Below are 22,221 nucleotides of genomic sequence, written 5' to 3' on the forward strand. Positions count from 1 at the left end.
AATTTTTTATTTTGGTGAATTGGGGTTCATTGGTTGAATCCTGTGAATGTCGACTCTGCAGATAAGGAGGGCCCACTGTATTTTGAAGGGCAGGAGCAAAGCCATCTAGATCTGTAAAACTGTTAACCTGTGGGGTTCTATGAAGCTGCTCAGATATGTGCCTAGAAAATTGCCATGGCTCATTCACCTGACTGGTCATAAAGCTCTGACTCATGGGACTCTCTTTGAACACCCAGTTGAAGTAAACAGAGAGGAATAGAACTTACAGTTGAGCTATAAATAGGTCACTTCCAAGAACGGGTGCTTATCATGGTGGGTGCCCTTGCTCTGAAATAGTTAGGCAGATGGCACGTGCTCTACACTGAACCATTGCTTCTCTCTAGCACTTCTCTAAAACTTCCCATACTCATTCCTCACTCTGCCTTTTCCCTCTTCATCCCTGTTGGTTCTGGCTCCTGATGTCACTCAGATCTCTACTGCTTTCTACTCCCACAGATTATGACTGAATTCAGGCCATCATCAATCCCCCCGCCTTTTTTGGGGGGAGGTGGGTACTGGGGATTGAACTGAGGGGCACTCAACCACTGAGCCACATCCCCAGCCCTATTTTGTATTTTATTTAGAGATAGGGTCTTACTGAGTTACTTAGCATCTCACTTTTTGCTGAGGCTGGCTTTGAACTCACGATCCTTCTGCCTTAGCCTCCTGAGCCTCTGGGATAACAGACATGCCCCAGTATGCCCGGCTTTCATCATCATCTCTTTCTTGGAACCCTGCAGCAGCCTCTTACTAAGTCTCCCTATGTCCGATGCTTAGTTCACATTGTGTTCAAGGAGAGATTTTTTTTTTTTTATTTGTAAATTAAGCTTATTTCAAAACTGATACAGGAAAGCATAAGCATTACACATATTTATGGGTTACCACATGATCTGATACATGTATGCATAGCATATTTAAGTCAAGTTTTACATATCTATCTTCTCAAGTGTTTATTATTTCTTTATGGAGGAAATACTGTTTTCCAGGGTGAGATTTCTTAAAGTCCAATCTGAGACTGTCAGTGTGTTCCAGAGAATTCAATAAAAGAAACAAATAATAGGGAGGATTGGGAAGAAATGTCAGCGAGTGATCGGTATTCTAAAAAGTTACATGGAGCAGGATTATGCACTTGAGGTGAAATGTTAGAATCAAATGATGCAGGGCTGGGGATGTGGCTCAGTGGTAGGGCTCTTGCCTAGCAAGCAGAGGATTCTGGGTTCAATCCTCAGTACTGGGGGGAAAATGCACAAGTTCTGTATAAAGTACTGTGCAAGGTTTTCATCGCATACTAAGCAAGTAAAAACATTTTCAAGTGAAAAAAGGCTGAACCTAAAAGTTTCAAAAATCCACATGGGCCTAAAAGTTAGTCATGCTTTTCTAGTTTAATTAGGTAGAAGTTATAAAAATTATGTGATGAGGAGAGGCAAGAGGAAGACGGGGGTAATTTCTTTTTCCAAATTTAATATAATTATAGAGCAGTCATAGACTTTGTCATAGTTCCACTTCTGAAAATAACACTTTTTTTTTTTTTTTTTAAGAGTTATAAAACCACTGGGCACAGTGGTGCATGCCTATAATCCCAGCAACCAAGAGGCTGAGGCAGGAGGTTTGTCATGTTTAAGACCAGCCTCAGCAATTTAAGGAGGCCCTTATCAACTTAGTGAGACCCTGTCTCAAAGAGAAAAAGAAAAGGGCTAGGGATGTGGCTCAGTGGTGAAGCACCACGAGAGTTCAATCCCCAGTGTGTACCCCCAAAAAGAGTTAGGAAGCCATACTCACTTATTTAACATAATAAAGAAAGTACAGGGAAAAAAAACATTAAAAAAAGCATGTAAACATTTATATTGTTCTCTTCTTTATCCACACTCAGATTTTCCTGCACATATGGATGTGCAGAAATTTTCTTTAACTGCCTCTTCCTGCATGAATACTTAGTGTTTCTCCTGTCCTCTGCTCGTTTGCTAGTATAAAAACCTCATGGAACATCTCTATTTGCATTTCTAATTATTCATCAGTGGGATTACTGGGTAAAACTTGTGTGACAATTTAAAGGTCTTATAACAGATTGAGAAAGTTCTTTAGAATGATGGAAAAGTTCTGGAAATGAAGAGTGGTGATGGGTGCATAGCCAGGTGAATACACCCAATGCCGCTGATCGCTACAGCTAGAAGTGGTTAAAATGGTGAACAATAAAAAGATGAAAAAAAAAAAGCAAATTATTTTAAATGACTTTTTAAAAGGATAATCAATATCTAACGACATTAAAAATACTAAGGTAATTTGGTGATACACATCAAAGGCATTAAAAAAGCAGTTCTGCCTGCCACTAGAAATTTCTTAAATGTATTTTTATCTTTTGTAATAATATTATGAATAGAAAAAGTCTTCAGAATGATTTTACCATTGTACACTTCCACCACCAGGCTGTTAGTCTTTCTGTCTCAATACACTCATACCCAATCATCTCACTTGGCTTTATTATCCATTTGGAGTATCTTGAGTATATTTATTCAATGTTTATTCACAGTCTCCCAAATCCTGTTGAAACCAGATTTTTTTTTCCTCTGTAGAATATATTCTGCAAATTTATTGGTAAGAGAAATGTGGGCAACAGATAAAAGTAGGTGATTGGTTAGTATGTCAGGGTTTGGGATTTTCATTGTTAGTGGCTCAACATACAGTGGAAATTTAAGAAGGAATAATTATAGTTAAAATTTATATGTGCCATGATTCCCAAAGGATTTTAACTCAAGTGTGAATTATTATTATTTTTTTAATTGTATCTCCTTTAAAGGAATGACTGGATTCGAGTAGGCCTCTGCTATCCATCAAACACAAGTTTTCAAGTTACCTTTGGCTTTTTACAACGACAGAGTGGCTCATTATCCAAAGTTGAAGAATATGAGCCCGTGAACTCACTGGAAGAACTGCAGAGGAAGCAGTCTGAGAGGAAATTCTATTTTGACTCCAGCACAGGGTAATTCAGTGGAACCAGGGCATGAGAATGAATGCTATTTTTCTTTAATGGTGAAATTACTAGTTCTTCATCGTAGCCAAGAATTGCCTGTGATGTGATAGCTGTTTAGGAAAGCAGCTGATGTGGGTGCTTCTCTGCACATCGTTATTAAGGGTTTAGAGGAGAACTAGAATGACTGGTTATTATAGCTGGCAGTAGGAATTGAGTGAAGATGTTTGCTATTTACATATTAAGACAATTTAGGGAGAGAAGTTATCTTTGACAATGAATAACCAGTAGACCCAACTGAAAATGAAAATCCTTTTTTCTTCAAGAAGTCCAAAGGTAGTTATTTACATGTGATAGAGTTCAGATTTCAGTGGAAGCGCATTTTTCTCTTGCTGCTGCCTTAAGGTTGTCTTTCAAGTTGACCTTGAGTTTTTGAAGGTCATTGTATAACCATAGCGTATTTGCTTTCAACTTTCTCTAGGCTGCATCTTTCCACTGTTTAATTCTAATCCTGTTCACCTGGGGTCCTGTTGGCTTTGTCTGCTTTTGTCCAGTTACAGTCTCTCAGCCTGTGGGTTATGGTAGGCTTGACCTCCTGTCTTATTCCAGCAAGTGGCATGCTCTTTCAGTCTCCATCCTTAAGCTGACATTCCAGCCATATACCATTGTCTAGGTACTGTAAAGATATTAATGTAAATAAGATGCATTTCTTTCACAAATTCACAGTCCATTGAAAGATCTGGGCATGCAAAGCAAGTAATTAAGAGAGTGAAAGATTTAAAGGCTGTAAATTCTATAATGGGATATTTAATGTGCCTTTGTGGATACTTACCCTAGAGTAACCAGAGACATCCTGATAGGGTGACACTGGACCTCCCAAGGAACAATTAGGAGATGGAAAAAGAGATGGGTGAGGTTTGCAGGCGGAAAGAACAATGTGCACAAGTGCATGGGCGCATGGAAGAATGTGGCATGGCATGTTTGGGGAAAGGCAAAAAGCTCAGAGTGGGGAGAAGGGTGGCAGGATTGATTGGGGGAAGAAAATTAGGGTTCAATTGTTGAGCGTCTCGTTGGCCTTTGAAAAAATTGCAACTCATTTTCTCTCCAGGACCTGCAGTGACCGGTGTGATCAGCCTAAGTTTTTTCTTAATAATCATCACTAATTTTCAATTTCTAATTAGAGTCAAACCATCTACCTTCATTTTTATTCTGTAGATGACAAATTCCACATTCCCAGTTGTTTTTCCACAAAAATAAATGGAGTACCCAGATTTGTAAGGATAGTCTGGTAACCACAAATTAATGATTTACCTGAATAATAAGAGGTAAATATTTTCTGGTCTGGGTATCTCAAGAATCCTTCAGCCTCTGAACAACGATTTTGTTTTAAATTCCCTTTATTTTTACAATTTTAATTATATTTCAGAAATTACATTTCAATCAGGTCCCTGACATTCTGAAATTATTGGATGGTAAGGCAGTGACTAACTTTTTAACTCTCTCTCTTTTCTTTTTTTTTTTTTTTGTAGTTGTAGATGGACAGAATGCCTTTATTTTATTTATTTTTATGTGGTGCAGAGGATCAAACCTAGTGTCTCACACATGTAGGCAGGCACTCTGCCACTGAACTACAGCCAGCCCAATTTTTTACCTCTTAATCTCAACATTGCATTGTTCAGTGACCTCATATTAAAATATGAATCCTTTTTTATTTTTAAATATTTTTTAGTTGCAGCAGTAGCTTTATTTATTTATTTTTATGTAGCGCTGGGGATCAAACCCAGTGCCTCACACATGCGAGGCAAGTGCTCTACCACTGAGCTACAGCCCCAGCCCAAAATATTAATTCTTGATTACTGGTTATCAATCATTTTATCAAAGTCCTTTAGAATCTTGACTTGCTTTGGTTTAGAAAGACTGGGTTTGCAGATAGATATTGGACTGCTGCCTGGGCGTTAGATTTTTCTGACCATCTTGGCAGTAGGAGGAAAAGTTGGAGAGAGTGGAACTCTGTTGATTTAGACTGAGTTTTGCTCAGTTACAGACTGAAGGACCCCAGGCCCATGTGCTCTTGGAACACATCACAGGAATTGATTTGAGACTATCTTGACCATAGCCAAGCAGAGTTGTTGTTTTATGACTTCAATTTTGTACCTTAAACCAAAATGATTTATGAGCAAAAAGACAAAAAGAAGAAGAAGAAACCACATCAATTTAGGAATCCTAAGCTGAATACAAGTATACAGTTTTCTAAGGAATTTTTGAGCCAGGCCAAATTCCATGCTCTCAGATTACCTATTTAACTAATTTAAACCTGAAATCAACTTTGATATCTTCCAGAATGACTGAATCAAAGAATTGAAATATTTTCCAAAGCAGTACTGCATTTGACTTAAAACCCTACAAGGACAGGGAAGAAAGTGAAACAATTCTATTGGTTTTGCAATTAATTTTTCTTCTTACGAAAAGTTACTTATTGGAGAAATCCCTTTGGCCATGAGTTGATTTGAGGAATTTTATAAGTTTTTGAGAGGAAGTCTAACACCAAATGGGTTGCTCTTTGCTTTGTGCAGGTTACTGTTTTTGTATCTCAAAGCCAAAAGCCACAGGGATGGCCACAGTTACTGTTCATCTCAGGGATGTGAAAGAGTCAAGATCCTGGCATCAACAGACTCAAAAGACGTCAGTAATTGCATGGCCAAAGCATATCCACAGTATTATAGAAAGCCATCGGTGGTCAAGCGCATGCCGTCCGTGCTCACCAGACTCTGTCAAGGCTGTGGCACTCACCAGGTAAATAAGGAAGAAGAGTGGGCTGGGGTCTGGGAGCAAAAATCAGGGGGTTTCTTTGGAATAGGAGCACTTTTCTTTGAAACATATGTGTTGCCAATTTATAAACACTTGCTGGTGTCTCCTAAATTGGGGCCTATTCTAGAATGTGATCCTTATAAGAAGCAAAGTAGTCCAAATTTATAACAAAAGTACCTGTTCCCTGTGAGACATCAGTTTACTCTGATTAGCTGTGGCTTTTATAGTTTGAAATTAGAGGTTACTATATTGGCCATCCTTTTTTCTTTCCCAGATTTGTGATTCTGTTATAATGTTGCCACTTGGTTTATACATCAAAAAGTGATATAAAAATGCTTTGTTTTATTGGTAGTGTGAAATTTCTCCTCAAAATGTGCAGCTTGTGTGAGAATCATTCCTTTTTTTCCTTTTTTTTTTTTTAAGGTGGAAAGCCACTCTTTAATTTTGAAGCATGTGCTATTATATTTCCTTGTAATTCAAAGAACAGACTGACTTTGGTTAGAAGTGAAAAATGCTTCCTTTGATAGATTTCTGATTAGACTACTATATTTTAATAGATCTTGGTTCAAAAATGGCAGTGGAAATAAACCCAAACAATGTGCTTAAATTCCACATATGAATGGGTTCCAAAGGAATCAGACCAGTTCCAGGTGAAAAAGAAATACAGAATGAATACTGCCCCGACTCATTTTTAGTCTTCACAAAACAAATATGGGCTAAGGTAATCATCCTCTAAGTGTAGTCCCCCCAACCAGCAGCAACAGCATCCCTGGGAACTTGTGAGAAGTGGGAATTCCTGGGCTACCCCAGTCCTACTGAGTCAGCAGCTCTGGAGCAGGGGCCCAGCAGCCTGCAGCTTAATAGTCCTGCAGGTAATTCTGATTCTATTCACATTTGAGTTCTACTGAAGATGGTTTTTAGAGCAAGAATTGAATGATCACAGAAGTGCCTACTGCCTACTTATATGGAGAAAACTTCTAAAGCTTGAGCTTTCATTTCTAATCAGCGTGATGGATTTGAGGAAACAAAATCTTTCACTGCATAAATTCTTTATTTCGTTCTCTCTTTTCATTTATTTTTGGCTTTGTGGCAGTGAAAGCAGGGAGAGAAAGATGGATTTATGCTGCCCAATAGGATAGAGAATGAGTGTTGTTGTTGTTGTTGTTTTTTAATGGCAACTCCTATCACAATCTCAGTCTCCCATATTCTTGAGTTGCCTATATCCTCCCATACAAGTAAAACCAAAAACCAAACCGACAAAACAAAAAAGCCTTGTGTATATGAAGAGTATGTTTGTGGGTATATGTACATGTCGACGGGCCCTTTGTTGGTCCATGTTTTCTCTTTCTTTTTTCTTTATTTGTGGTATTTTGGGTTGAACCCAGGGCCTTGCACATGCTAAGCAAACTCTCTACCATTGAGCTGTACCCTAACCCCTATGCAATATTTTGATTGTTAAAGTGCTAGTTTGAGGTGATCTTTGTGAGAGACTAATTTTTCCAGCCTCATTCTTGAGTTGGATTTGTTCAGAAAGTTCTTCATTGCTGAAGAGACTTTATTTAATTTTTACTTTTGTGTGGTATTGGGGACTGAACCCAGAGCCCCGTCACATACCAGTTAAGCTCTCTACCACTGAGCTACACCTGCATGCTGCTGAAGAGACTTTATATAACTTATAATCAACATTATTTGTGACAATGATTAAGTTATCCTTGGAAACATCCTAGGCTTTATTTCATTAAACAGTTTCATGCATTAACATGTAGCATTCTTTATTCTTGTGCCAGAAGCACTGATCATAATTTTTTTTAATGTCTTAAGTACTGACTTTGTTCAGTTGCAAAATACTTGAAGTATTTGGGAATATCACTTTTAGTTTGAGAGGAATTTTTATTTTGAATATCAAAGTGAAACACATGTATTTAGAAGTAAGTAGGAAAATTCAGATGAACTTTTGACTCCAAACCCGAAATTCAAAGAAATGTCCAGATTCTGAATGCTGCTTAGTCTTCTGATGATTATTTGTTCTTGCAAAAAAGTTTTTGACATTGATTTATTAGGAAATACGCTTTGAAGTGTTAAATTATGTGAGAGTTAAGTGTTTTGAATGAGCAGAAGCCTCATGGGGCGAGATTGGAGGAGTGGAAGGGATGAGGAAAAGGAATCACAAAGGCAGGGTGTGGGGAAGAAGGTGCCGAGCTCATGCGGAAGTGAGGGAGGGGCCCTGCCTCTTGAATGTGATAGGTTGGAGAGAAATGAGGGCCTGTCCCTAGGTGTAGCTCTGTCATGAGACTCTCTGCAGGTCACAGAGGTGTGCTGAGACCTGGTCATGTACAAGGCCACTGGAAATTTTAAACAGAGTAGCCCTTGTTGTAGGTACTTCTTTCCTCAATCCTAGAATGACTGAGCCCCAATTCACGATAATCGATCAGAAAAGAACTTTTAAAAAGATTTGTATCTATATTTGCCCAAAACGTTTACAACAATTTAAATTCAATGCATATTTATTAAGGCACTTACTGAAATGACTGAATTTTTTTGAGGGGAGGATGCTGGGAATCAAACCCAGGGGTTAGCACATACTGAGCCCATGTTCTACCACTAAGCTATACCTCGAGCCCCTGAATTAATTTTGTCAACAAGATTATATTTGTTCGAAAGAGATTGTTCCAGAAAATGAAAAATTACACTTTTTGTATTAAGCATTTTAAAAAAACGGAGTTCAAGGTTATGCAATATGTACAAAAATCTCAGAAATAGAAACACAATGGCACTAATAATATAACTGAGTTTCTCTGATGGACCCTTTGGGAAGAGGAAATAGTCACCTTAAATATGGAACCTCTTCCTATCTAGGTGGTGTTTACCAGTGATCCTCACAAGAGCTACCTCCCTGTGCAATTTCAGTCACCCAGCAAAGCAGAGACTCAGCGCGGAGACCCATCTATTATTTCTGTAAGTACTGTCTTGTGTTGTTTTAGTCTATTTGGGCTGCTGTGAGGCGGGGTGGCTTACACACAACAGAAACCTGTTTCTCTCAGTTCTGGCAGCTGGGCAGCACATAGGTAGGTCAAAGCACTGGTAGATGTGGCCTCTGAGGAGGACCTGTTTTCTGGTTCTTATATCTTGGTGCCTTCTGTTGTGTCCTCAGATGGTGGAAAGGTTGGGTTCTCTCTTGAGTTCCTTTTCTAAGGACACTAGTCCCTATCCTGAGGGCTTCACTCTCATGTCCCGATCACTTTCTGAAGGCCCCACTTCCTAATACCATCACTTCAGGAATTAGGAATACAGCAAAAGTTTTGCCCACACAACATTCTGACCATAGCAGGTGTGTATCCTGCGGTGGATTCTTGCTTTTATCCTTTATCCTGATGACCTATATTAACTCTGATAGTAGTCACTGGTTTTAACAACCTTTTGATTATTGGTGGCAAATGATACAATGAGGCATAAAAACCTCTTTAAACATTTGTAATGTGTTTTGAAATACATTATTATCAAAATTCTTTTTTTCAAAGTGGATTGTTTACTGATTACTTTTGGGCTAATGTTAACACTTGTTCACATTATCTTTTAGTCACTGTTATAGATGACTCTGATTTCATTTCTATAAGAGAAAAGGCATCTTTGATTTGCTATAGGCAATCATCACATAGAAAACTGTTTTACCTTGATTTTCAACTTAAAATGAGCGCTCAAGATATGGGGAATGAAGGTTTTAAAATTTCTTTAACTTTTTATTTTGAGATTGTCTATTTTTTTAGTTTTTTTGGGGGGGTGAGGAAAGTGAAAATACAAGAATTAGCTTGCTGCAGTCTGGCTGGGCACAAATCACGAGCCACTCAAGCAGGAACAAACTTTATTTCCAAACTCCCGTGTATACCACGCACGTGGCCTTCTCCCGGGACACACCACACACCAACCGGAATTCCTCCTCCAGAAATCCCTCCTGCAACACTTCCCCAACCAAGGCGAACTCCCCAGGAACTCCAAAGTAGCAGACCCAGGCAGGGGTCTGCAGGGGTCTAATATACAATTAAATACACAGCTTAACATAACCATCATCATCTCAATGGCTTGCTGGCGTCACTGTCACCTCTCAACCACTCCGTTCTGGCAAAAATGCCATGCATCGGTTACACATCCACATTTTTACATAATGCCATATTAGTAACTGTTGTGTAACCGATGTGATTCTGCAATCTGTATTTGGGGTAAAAATGGGAGCTCATAACCCCCTTGAATCTAATGTATGAAATATGATATGTCAAGAGCTTTGTAATGTTTTGAACAACCAATAAAAAAAAAAATGCCATGCGTCATCCCGACTTGGCTGTGGCCCTCAACATTAGCTGTCTTTTTAAAAATGGTTTAATGGAAGTACAGTAGTGAGTCTCAGTGTTAACACTAGAATTTGAGCTTAGAGTCAAGTTAGTCATGGGAATCGAACCGTGGCTTGTGACCTATCCCAAACCAGGTTGACCTGGGAGCCACCTTGTAAAGAGCTCTTTGTGGGAGCAGGTATCTAGCCTCCGGTTCATAGCCAGCCAGGACCTGCACCCTGTCTCACATGATCTCTTTAGAAGTTCATTTTTTTTTTTTCCCCAGTGGTGGACAACATGATCACAAATCCATTTATATGTGGACAAAGTTATATTTTAGTTTTTTTTTTTCTTTCCCAATTTGTTTTTGTTGTAGTAAGAGACACGTAGCACAAAATTTACCATCTTAACCATTTTTAGGTGTTGAGTTCAGTGGTGTGAAGTACATTCATATTGTGCAAACACCACCACCATCTAATTCCAGAATTTAAATTTAAATTTTACTTAATAGCTTTGAATTAAGGAGATTCCTGTTTAAATGTAGCTCAAAGATTTCTTAAAGACTGTATTGACATTCATTCCCCTGTGTTAACAGTCCTTTATTTTGTACGATGCTGAAGATGTAATTTTATGAGCATGGAATTTGTTAGCTCAGCCTCTTCATGCATTCATGAAGGCTGATCCCAGCCTACTGATTACATCTGTTGGGGCTTGCATAAGGGAGGAGGGTAGGTGCTGAGGCCCACTGTTCTAGTAGCTCACTAGATAATTGAAGAAGAAATTGTTTTGCCTCCCCAAGCCAAACAACAACAACAACAAACCTTCAGAAAGGTTATGCCCAAGGTCTGAAGACTTAGTTTGATTCCACTACTGCACATTGGGTGCCCGGGACCCTGGAAAAATCAAGGGACACTGTGTATCTCCAGCGTTCCCTTCTGGTTGACAGAAAAACAGCTTTTCCCTCTTGCAGATACATAATATAAGCATTCTTTCCTGGGACTTGGCATTGCATTGTTTTTTATGGAAAGTTTTAATTTAACTAACAGGTTTTGGAGGATAGTTTTTCACAAGAACAGTTGGAGTGTATTGAAAATCATTATATATTTTTTTCTCAAATTTGCTTCAAATTTTTTTGGTAGCAGGGATTGAACTCGGGGGTACTTAATGACTGAGCCACATCCCCAGCTCTTTTTTATTTGAGACAGGGTTTTGTTAAATTGCTTCATGCCTTGCTAAATTGCTAAGGCTGGCTTTGAACTTGCAATCCTCCTGTCTCAGCCTTCTGAGCTGCTGGGATTACAGGCATGTGCCACCACATCCAGCTGTACTTCATTCTTAAGCATTCAGATTTTTTTAAAAATAAGGGAATCTCTTCTAGTCTTTGCACATAGAAAATTTACTTCAGAATCTCCAGATCTCTTCACTAGATTAGAGCAATTTAAACATAACTAACAAGACTATTTTGAATTTTGGGAAGATCAATATGATTAGAAATAAAATTTGAATATAATTTCTCCAAGTCAGGTCAGGTGAAGTGGTGAGAGTGTTTCTCCTTGGCTAGCTCACTTTAGTTCAGTTTATGGTTTTCCAAAGAGTAACATTGCCTTTGGATTAGTATTTAGCCAGCTTTGTTTTATTTTTCCTTTCTGGCTGAGAACTTAATAATATTTGGATGTGTCCAGAGTATGCCTCTTTCTTGAAAAGATCACAAACCATTAAAGAGGATGATTATGAAAATTCAGCTCATGATCATTGTAAAATAAAATGTAGCTCAAAACTCATTTAAAAGCACCATTTTGCTCTTTTGACGTCAGAAGAGGGCTATATTTAGAGCTAAAAGAGATAGAACAGTTGGACTTAAATGATATTTCAAACTCCATGAATCAGATTGTGATCTGTATATAGGTGTAGCACAGAGGCCAGCCCCTGGTCACTGTAGAGCTCTTGCCCTAGTGACAGTGCTTGTGTGTAGACATGAGGTCCCAAGCAGTGCAGAAGGGTCACCCAGCTCAGCTTGGTGGGGCTCAGAGTCTCTTAGTCTCTTACTCTATCAGCAAAGATCGAAGCATAGTATGTAGGTAGAGTTTAGAGGAACAAGGTGCAGTTTCAGACATTGGATGGGAAGAATAAGTAAAACATGTAACTCGAGTCCTTGAAATACAGTCTGATTCATGGGTTAGAAGGGGCTAGAAAGACCAGTTATCCTAGAGATCTTCCTGCAACAGTGATGACAGCAGAGGACATTTTGTATCTTCAGGTCAATGGCACCGACTTTCCCTTCCGAAGCGCAGGTGTCCTCCTCCTCCTCGTGGATGCGTGCAGCGTTCCCTTCCGGTTGATAGAAAGAAAGCTTTTCCTTCTTTCTGATTTCAGTCGCATGGAAGAGTATTTGAAAACAAGCATCCCTCCAAGGTAGGTCTGGCTCACTCTGTACCAGGGATAAGCCACCTTGAGGATGTGGAGTCCTCTACACAGGTAACACTGGTCACCTCGCAGCTTTGGTATGTCTACCTGGTCTTTAACTCTGTGGGCATTCGGGGCTCTGCGAAAGGTACTCATTCCTTTTCACCTCAGTGTGATGCCTGTGTGGTCCAATCAGTTGACAAGCTGTTACTTATCCATGGCAGAACTGAGATGTTAGAAGATTTTGCAAATGACAAGAATGCTCTTAGGAAAGTTCCTTGTGTGGAACACTACTGTGCTGCTTTTTAGTACTAAATTGCTCTATGAAGGTTTATTACCATTTTGAAGTACCTTTCCAGGCAGTTTTCTTTGTCCCACTGATTGACCCTTACACAGCACTCTACTATATTTAGGAAGTCATTGCTTAGTCATTTGGAAATGACTGTAAAAGGGTAAATTAATTTTTAAGTGGTTGAGTGTCTGGTCTGTCTGTTTTTGGTTGTTGTTGATATCTGAAGAAAGATGTACAGGAGAGAAATCTTTCTTTTTCTGGGTTGGTCAGACCTTTCCTGGGGGAAAAGATGTGAACTCAGGGTCCTCTCTGCCCCTTAGCTTTGCTGCAGATGCTGAGTGCAGCCATTCAGGGAAGAGCATAAGCTTCCCAGGGAGTGAAGACCTGTCTAGCTTTCAAATCGTTTTCAGTTGATGTTATTACTTATGTTTTTATAGATCACAGGATCAGGTCCCATGAACTAAGTGGATTATTTTGGTGCAGTATTCCATGTGTAATATAAAGTCATCCTTTAGCATCCATGAGGGATGGTTTCGGGACCCTCTGCGAATACCAACATTTGAAGATGTTCAAGCACCTCATATAAAAATGGTGTCATATTTGCATATAACCTGTGTACATCTTCTTGTATATTTCAAGTCATCTCTAGATTATGTGTAAACGCTGTGCAAATAATTGTTATACTGTATAGTTTAAGGAGCAGTAACAAAGAAAAAAAAGTCTGTTCATATGCAATACCGATGTAGTTTTGTTCCCAAATATTTTTGATCTGATTGCTTGAATTCATGTATTCAGAACCTGTGGATATGGAGGGTTGGCTATAGTTTTATCTTATGGTTCAAGATAATTATTGGAGGTTACCATATTCTTTAAGGGTTTCAAAGTTTTTCCTAATGATGAAAACACATGCACTTATTTCCCCTAAAACAGTCTAGGATATAAATTTCACCACAAACATTTAGGACAACACAGAAGTCCTGCAAGTTAACCTATAGATTTGAGTTAAAAACCAACTCATTAAAAACGTAGTTTCTAGAAAGAGTAAGAAAGGCTTTTGAGAGATCAGTAATACCAATTCTTGATCTGGCTGCTGGTAACGCAACTATGTTAAGTTTGCAAAAACTTAAGTCGTTTGGACACTTAGGAATGTGTTCCTGTATGTATGTTGCATTTTAACCAAGTATCGAGAAATTATGGGGCAACTGGCAGTGATTTCTAGGAAGACTGAAGGCTTGCTTGTGTGTGTACATGTATGTGTGTGGTTGTGTGCATATACCTGGGGGCACACGGTGGCACGTGGTGGCAAGCTGATCTGTTAATGTTCTCACAGCAGAGTCCTGAGTAATTCTGACCTGTAAACAAAAGTCATGTCTTCAGGGTTGCTGAGGACAGTCCTCTGGCTGATTTTGAATTGAGGTTCCACTGCTTTAGAAAGATCGACCCCAGCACAGAACTTAACAGTCTTAGTCTAAAAGTCAAGGCCCACATTAAGAAATTAAATACAATACTGAATTGTGATATATTCATACATGCACATAGCATAATTTCGTCAACTTCATTCCTCAGTTCTTCTTCTTTCCCTCCCTTCCTCCCTCCTCATTGGTCCCCCTCTTCTATTTGACTGATCTCTTCTATTTTCATAAGATCTCCTTTTTGTATTCCTTTTTTATTTCTAGCTTCTGCGTATGAGAGAAAACATTTAACTCTTGACTATGGGAGTTTGTCTTATTTCACTTAGCACAATGTTCTCCGCTTCCATCTATTTACTGGCAAATGCCATAATCTCATTTTTCTTTTTGTCTGAGTAGAACTCCATTATGTGTGTGTGTGTGTGTGTGTGTGTGTGTATCACATTTTCTTTATCCATTTGTCTGCTGACTGACACATAGGCTGGTTTCATCACTTGACTGTTGTAGGTTGTGTTGCTATGAAAGGTGGTATGCATGTATCACTATCATATGTTGATTTTAGTTCTTTTGGATAAAAAACAAAGTGTGGGATAGTTGGGTCGTATGGTGATATTGTTCCTAGTCTTTGCAGAAGTCTTCATACTGCTTTCCAATGTGGCAGTACTAATTTGTAATCCCATCAGAAATGTATTAGTATAAACTCTTTAAACAAATTACAATAATACAAGGGACTTGTTAATATAAAATACTAAAATAAACCTTGAAACTATAGTAACTAAACCAGGAAAAGGATCCACAAGGATCAGAGTACTATGGCGATTTACTATATGATAACGATGGCAAGGTTTAAAAGATGTAAACTTTTTTCAAAAACCATGGAGAACACTTTTGTTTTATTATTTTTTTATTTTTTAATTTATTTTTTATAGTCCTAAGGATTGAACCCAGGGCTTTGTGCATCTTAGACAAGCATCTTTCCACTGAGCTACACTTTCAACTCTTATTTTTATTTTTTAATATTATGTTTATATGGAGCCAACCTAGAAGCCCTTCAGTAGATCGATGGATAACAAAAATGTGGTATATATACACAATGGAATATTATTCAGCAATAAAAGAGAATAAAATCATGGCATTTGTAGGTAAATGGATGGAGCTGGAAAATGTAATGCTAAGTGAAGTTAGCCAATCCCAAAAAAACAAATGCTGAATGTTTTCTCTGATATAAGGAGGCTGATTCATAGTGGGGTTGGGAGGGGGAACATGGGAGGATTAGATGAACTCTAGATAGGGCAGAGGGGTGGGAGGTGGAGGGAGGGGTTAGTAATGATGGTGGAATGTGATGGACATCATTACCCTAGTACATGTATGAAGACAGGAATGGTGTGACTATACTTTGTGTACAACCAGAGATATGAAAAATTGTGGTCTATATGTGTAATATGAATTGTTAATGCATTCTGCTGTCATATATAACAAATGAAAATTTAAAAAAGAAGATTGAGTTTATGATGATAAACCATAGGTAAATAAAGAATCTTAAGTAAAACAAAAGCCATACTCTCATGAGCAACAAATTATTCCTTAAAAGAGCCAAGTCCTAGCTGCTCTCTGGGTCAGACGTCAGTAACTTTCGCTTTCTCTACTTTGGAGTTTTCCCTTGTTGTAGTAAAGTGAGAAGTTCCATCTGGAGCCAGAAAATTGGAACCTGTACTAGCAAGAATAAAAAAGCATCTGAGCTGTTTTTCTTTTTGATTTCTGCTTTTATCTGGAATTTCTATGTTGTACTCAGTTCAAAAAGGTACTCAATAAATACCTGCTGGATGATGAGAATTGACTCCGATTTTCTCACTTTCACTTACAGGTCCATTGTTCTGTTGAGCACAAGAGGAGAAATAAAGCGGTTGAATATTTCAGATTCATTAATACCTCTGGGATTAGCCAAACCAGCTCACCTTTATAACAAAGGTTTGTATTTGTATTATTCTATCAAGTTCTTGTGAGGCTAACAGCATATGCACTTTTACAGTGGAATTGAGCTACCAGGCTGTTTTCATGAGCTTGTTTGGCAGGTACAGGCATCATTAAGATAATATCTACATAAGGGGGACAATGTTAGAGGAAGTGTGTTGGGATATGGTTTGTTACTTGGGTGGTAAGAGCTCATGAGTTCATTCGCTGATATGAGGAATTGTAGAGTGCTTATATGTATATATATCTTCATTTTGCTCAGCCCTGACTTACCTCCTGCATTATCTTGCTGGAAACTAGTAACTATACAAATTGATCTTTCTTTTTTTTTTTTTTTTAGGGAGTACCATATTTTTGGGATTCAGTGGAAACTTTAAACCATCATGGACTAAGCTATTTACCAGTCCTGCTGGACAGGGTCTTGGGGTGCTTGAAGAATTCATACCTTTGCAGCTAGATGATTATGGATGTCCCAGGGCCGGAAGCATCCGCAGAAGAGATCTGGAATTGTTAAAGCAAGCTTCAAAAGCGCTTTAGAGACTGACTGTAACTTAAGTGCTGGGGGAAAAAATGTGAACTAACTTATTTAATTTATGGCATTTAAAAATGACACTGTTAACCCAACAGAACCGTTTTCTTGTTTGATACTAAAAGGGGAGAAAAGAGTTTTAAAGGGATTGCTTGAATACCAGTTCGTGCACCTTCTAATTGTACAAAATGTTTAAGGATTTATTTGTCTTGGTAAGGCTGGTGTATTCAGAGAGCAGTTCTCTTGTTCCTCACCTTGCGCCCTACTATTTGGTAATGACCATATATATATATATATATATATATATATATATATATATATATATACACACATTTTGTATAATGGGCATGGCGGGGTGGGATGGGGGCTTCTAAGAGTCAACCTGAGCTCTTTAGAGGACCTGCTACTGTAGCACCTTGGATACTTGAAGTCTAATGCTCAGTTGTGTTGTAAAGCAGTTGATTTGGGTATCTGGCTCGTTCAGCAATGCCTGGGGCCCTATTTCTGGGAAGCCTTTGAGAATTTTGTATGATGCCGAATGACAGAATTTTACATGACAACTCAGGCCCAGCTCATGCCCTTTTTTGCCTGGACATGTGCTATTTTTATTCATTTGTATATTGATTACTTCTAAGGAATCAATTTTCAAACAGGAAGTATATTGGGACAAAAGGGCTTTGGGGGACGAGAAATCCCTTTAATCTGTGACCATTGAGCAAAAATTTGACCTGCACCAGGGTCTGAGGTTGTTGGGACCAGTTTTTGCAGCTTTAATTCTTAGCCTGTCTTGACTGTGTATTTGTTTGAAATGCAGAGCTGAGCTGAACAGTTACGTTTTTGTTTTTGTTTTTGTTTTGTTTTAAAGAAGCAGGATGTTTTCCTGAACTGTAAACTTTGTTATTTTTAACTTGCACAAGGGAAGTGTGTTCTTGTTGTTGCTCTTGCACCTAGGTTTTTTGTTAATGTTTTAGTGTGGATTTTTCAGAAGCTTCTCTGCTCACCATCCTGCCAGGAAAATCCCAGAAAGCTTAATGATACTCCAGAATGATGGGGGGAGGCGGGCTTTTTAAAGGGTCAGAATCATGAAGCGAATATTGAGAAATGAGCCTCTTCATAGCCTTAAAGGAGTGAGTCACTCTGCATTAAATGGTTAAGGAATTAAAAAGGGCATCATGACACCCAGTTTCCCTTTCCACTGGGATCATGTGTCTCCTGCCAGTGAGGGCTGTGTGTGGCAAAAGGAGATTGGCTCCACAGCCTGGGTGTTGCACATCAGGAGGAAAGATACTTCAAAATGCCTTTATATTTTTATAAACCCACAAGGCACAAGTCTGGTGGAGGGATGGCCAAGGGTGTTCAGGCGGATGTTGGAAATAAGCATGGACAAATTCACTTTCCTCTACCAAGGGCCAAGGCTGATGGCCTGTACTTCTGTGTCCAGGAGACACTACAGAGCAGCTCTGTGACTTCTGTTACTTTACAGAATATGCTACCTCAAAGTGCTACCGATAAACCATTCTAACTGTAAGTGCTCGTGTTAAGGGCACGTGTCTTAATCAAAGTTTGGTTATCTGTTTTTTGGGTGTGGGTTGTTGTTGTTGTTGTTGTTTTTTCCCTTGTATAGTGATGAGTGAGATCTTACCTATTAAATATATTATTGGATCATGGTTCCTGAAAGTGATTAAAGTTTGTGTGTATGTGTGTTTTATGAGTTAAATATCTATGATGTGTGTTTTTTAGAGTTTGGTTCTTTAAAGATTTGGGGAGGATGGGTAAGTTTCAAGGCACTCAGTTTTTTCTGATTTATATACTAATAATCAGGGTCTAAGTTAAATAAATAAAAATAATGTATGCATGTATTTTATACATGTGTGTCTGTGAATCTCTGATTTTTTTTAAAGTTCTGCATTCTAGCTGCAAAGAAGTTATTGGCGGAAATAAGGAAAGCAAATCCAGTGAGTAGATTTTGTAAGGCTGAGCATCAGCAGGGTGGGACCATCGTCTCCATATTCTCCAATCCTGGCTGCACATTGGAATCACCATGGGGAGCTTTACAAAATACAGAGGCCTGGACCCCACCCTGTAGATTTGAATTAATTGGTATGGGGTGCAGCCTGGGCATTGGAATTTTTTTATAGCTCCCTGGGTGATTCTAATATGAAGCCAGGTTTCAGAATCACTGTACTAACACAATAATAGGCCCACTGTTGAACTTCAGTCTGTAATTTTTTTTTTTTTTTTTGTGATTCAAACACAATTGCATTCATCTACTATTTTTATTTGAGTTTTCTATATTACTCATGGGACTTCTAACCCTAGACAAAGCGGTTCACTTGTTGTCTCTCTCTCTCTTTTTTTTTTTTAATAGAACTTTTTTTTTTTTTTTTTTTACAGTTTTCAGTCATTAATCCTCTCCAATTGTTAAATTGGACATACAAGTTGATACACACATTTCAGGCCTTTGGGAGCTAGCAGTCTGTTCTAATTCTACTGAGAAATTTTATTCCAAAGTGATTTATAGGTTTGTAAGCATTTTCTATCAGGTGAGGCAACTGATTGAGCTCCAGAAATGTGGCTGCTACAAATCAGCCAGCTGATGGGAAACACAGGGTCTCTCTATTGTCCACAGACTGGTGTTTTACATCTTTGCTGCGTGGGTCCTGCTTCTCCACCTGAGCCAGGATGCCATAGGCTATCTTCAGAGGCTATGAGAGAGTGCTTGTGAGAAGATGAAAGGCAGATGCACCCCCCCATCATGGAAAATGACTCCAAAGCAGCCGCCAAGCTGATGTGTAGACTTGGGGGCAGGGAGCTATGACTCCTCTGTCCCTAACTTCCTCACAGGTCCTCATGCCTTGGAGTTACTGTTTTGAGCGGGGCTGGGCAATGAGGAGAGGGAAGGAGGATTTCATGCCTCAGGTAACTAGGTTTTTATTCCCTAAGAGATGAAGTCATGTGTGGGCCAGTCTGGTTGAAAGGCATTTCAAAAGGAAGGAATGCACTCGGTTAATCCAAGTGTGTTTTTCTGTTATTCCCAGTGGATAAATATACCCTCAAGACAATGCCTGTTGATTTTGAGTGGCAGAATTGGAGTTTTTCTTCTAGATTTCTTGTTTAGTTTTCAGGTACTTATTAAACCATGCCTAATGACGTGATAAATTCTCCTGGAGGTGAAAACCTTTAATAGGGTGACAGATTTGTATCATTACTATTTGTTGGACTTGGTAATGACCCAGTTTGCTAGAAATGGGAGCAGACTCTCTGGGCTAGAGCAAATTTTCAACAAAAGATGTGGGTGGTGAGGGGGTTTGGGCACAAAAAAATGAAGGAAAGTCATTCCCAGTTCTTCATTCACAGATGATAACCTGTTTCTCATGATTTGCTGGGCCATTTGAGTCATTTGGAAGACGGAAAGTTTTTTACTCTTACTTAGCTTCAATATGAGAAAGAAACCCATAAAAACAATGCTTAATTAGGTCCTCATGTTGTGGGAAAAGGTTGGCACATGTTTTGCTCTTAGTTGATAAAATCGGAGCGTGATTGAACTGTGATTTCTAAAGGAGAAGCTCTGCCCGACAGGATGTCCCCAAACATCAGCCTATACCAAGCTGTGAAAATGTTCTATTCAAAATTAAACAGGATGGGTCAGAAAACATCTTCCCAGATGCGTTTTCTGTAATTTCCTTTATGTGGACAACATGGTGAGTCTAAATATGAAAAGTAATTAAAATTCATCCTCAGGAAAGCTTAGATATGATGATCACAATTGGTTAATTAGAGTTGGCAAAGTATGACCTGTAAGCTCCCTGCCTGCAATTTTGAGCTAAGAATGGGGTTTTTGTTTTTAGTTTTAATTGACACATTTATATACATGAGACACACTGCAGTGTGATAATTCACACATGCATCGGGGAGTTATCAATTTAGGGCAATTAGCATACCCACCACCTTAAACTGTTATCCTTTCTTCATGGTGAGTATAAATTCCTCTCCTGATTTTTTTTTTTAATAGTGGGAATTGAACCCAGGGATTCTCTACCACTGAACTCTACTCTTAGTCAACCTTGATTTTTTTTTTTTTTCCTTTTCCCCTTTGAGACAGGGTTCCACTAAGTTGCCAAGGCTGGCCGTGCACTTGTGATCCTCCTGCCTCAGCCTCCCAAGTAGCTGGTATTATAGGGCCATCACCTTGGCCGGCTCTTCTGATTATTTTAAGATGTATGATGCATTATTGCTACTTGTCTGGTATTCTGTAGCACTATAAGGAGCTAAGAATTATTTATATATTTTTAATAACAACAAGTTGGAAAAAGTCAAAAGAAGAGTTATATTTTATACTGCGAAAATTCTGTGAAATTTAAATTTTCATTAGTGTTCATAAGTAAGGTAGGAACTGGAAGGAACCCAGCCAAGCTCATTCACTTCTGAATTGACTATTGGGACTTTCATGTGGCCATGGCTGAATTGAATAGTTGCAGGAGTCTGTGGCCCATAAAAAAATTGAAAATATTTACTATTAGCCCTTTACTGAAAAATTTGCTGACCCTTGATCTCAGTGAAGAGTTTACTGGTGTTCATTGTCCTGTTCTTGGAACTGCTTACATTGTGAGAATTTAAAAAGTAGCCAGTTAAGGAAAAATCCCTTAGCAGAATTACATGCAGTGTTGATGAAAATGCAGAACCCCAAACCCAAGCTCAGCCTTAGAATTGTCATCCCCAGCGGGCAGAGCAGAGAATGAAATTCCCTAACAAGCTCTGCAGGGGTTTCTTATCAAGGATGAAGTTTGTAAACCCCATTGAATGTAGTGAGTTCTTTCCCCTCAGCAGAGAACACTTCTGGACATATTTGAAGTGTTTCTTTTTGTAATCTTGTTGATGCCATCTACATGGTCTTCTCCAGAACTTCTTTTGACAGTTTAGGGCAGAGTTGATGCATAGCAGGGGGTATGGCTGTTACCTAGGCAAAGGTTTGTGAAGCCCATGATTCGGCCCTCCCTCCACGATGTCTGACGTTCTCATTGTTAAAATTATTCCTTTGGCTACTGTTATTTCCACTCTGTGATCCCAACCATTCTTTGTTTTCTGCAATTTATTATTTTAAGTCTGAAATTAGGCTGCACAGGATAACAACAGGGTTTTTTTTTTTTTTCTTTTTTGAGTGACACTGTAATCCTAGTTAATATTTAGCAGAGGTCTCATTGATAAGTACAAATGCACTTTTTAAAAGTAGAATGAATGATTTTATACAAGCAGTTTGCTTGTGGTACTGTGGATTGAAACCCTAGACACCATCACTGAGCTACATCCCCAATCCTATTTATATTTTTATTTTAAAACATGGCCTTACCTAAGTTGCTGAGGCTAGCCTCAAACTTGTGACCCTTCACCTCAGCCTTTTGAGTAGCTGGGATGACAAGCCTACACTACCATGCCTGGCAAGCAAAAGCCTTTTAATGCATGGACTTCATAGAGAATCACAGGTG

At 38.8% G+C, this 22,221-nt stretch overlaps 1 protein-coding gene across 5 annotated transcripts in view; it reads left to right on the forward strand.

The window, feature by feature from the left end:
• Positions 1–17,027, forward strand: part of Cemip2 (cell migration inducing hyaluronidase 2) — a 74,898-nt gene extending 57,871 nt beyond the window's left edge. For all 5 annotated transcript variants that reach the window (XM_046459419.2, XM_058584012.1, XM_046459418.2 and 2 more), the window contains 6 exons: positions 2,834–3,016; positions 5,578–5,797; positions 8,669–8,767; positions 12,392–12,546; positions 16,103–16,206; positions 16,550–17,027. In XM_046459419.2, the coding sequence (XP_046315375.1) occupies positions 2,834–3,016; positions 5,578–5,797; positions 8,669–8,767; positions 12,392–12,546; positions 16,103–16,206; positions 16,550–16,746 (958 nt within the window). In that variant the 3' untranslated portion in view covers positions 16,747–17,027. The remainder of the gene's footprint in view (positions 1–2,833; positions 3,017–5,577; positions 5,798–8,668; positions 8,768–12,391; positions 12,547–16,102; positions 16,207–16,549) is intronic.
• The last annotated feature ends 5,194 nt before the right edge of the window (positions 17,028–22,221 follow it).

This window comes from Marmota monax, unplaced genomic scaffold (assembly GCF_021218885.2).
Source record: "Marmota monax isolate L192 unplaced genomic scaffold, Marmota_monax_Labrador192_F-V1.1 WCK01_AAM20220418_F8-fsc00059, whole genome shotgun sequence".
Classification (NCBI taxonomy): Eukaryota; Metazoa; Chordata; class Mammalia; order Rodentia; family Sciuridae; genus Marmota; species Marmota monax.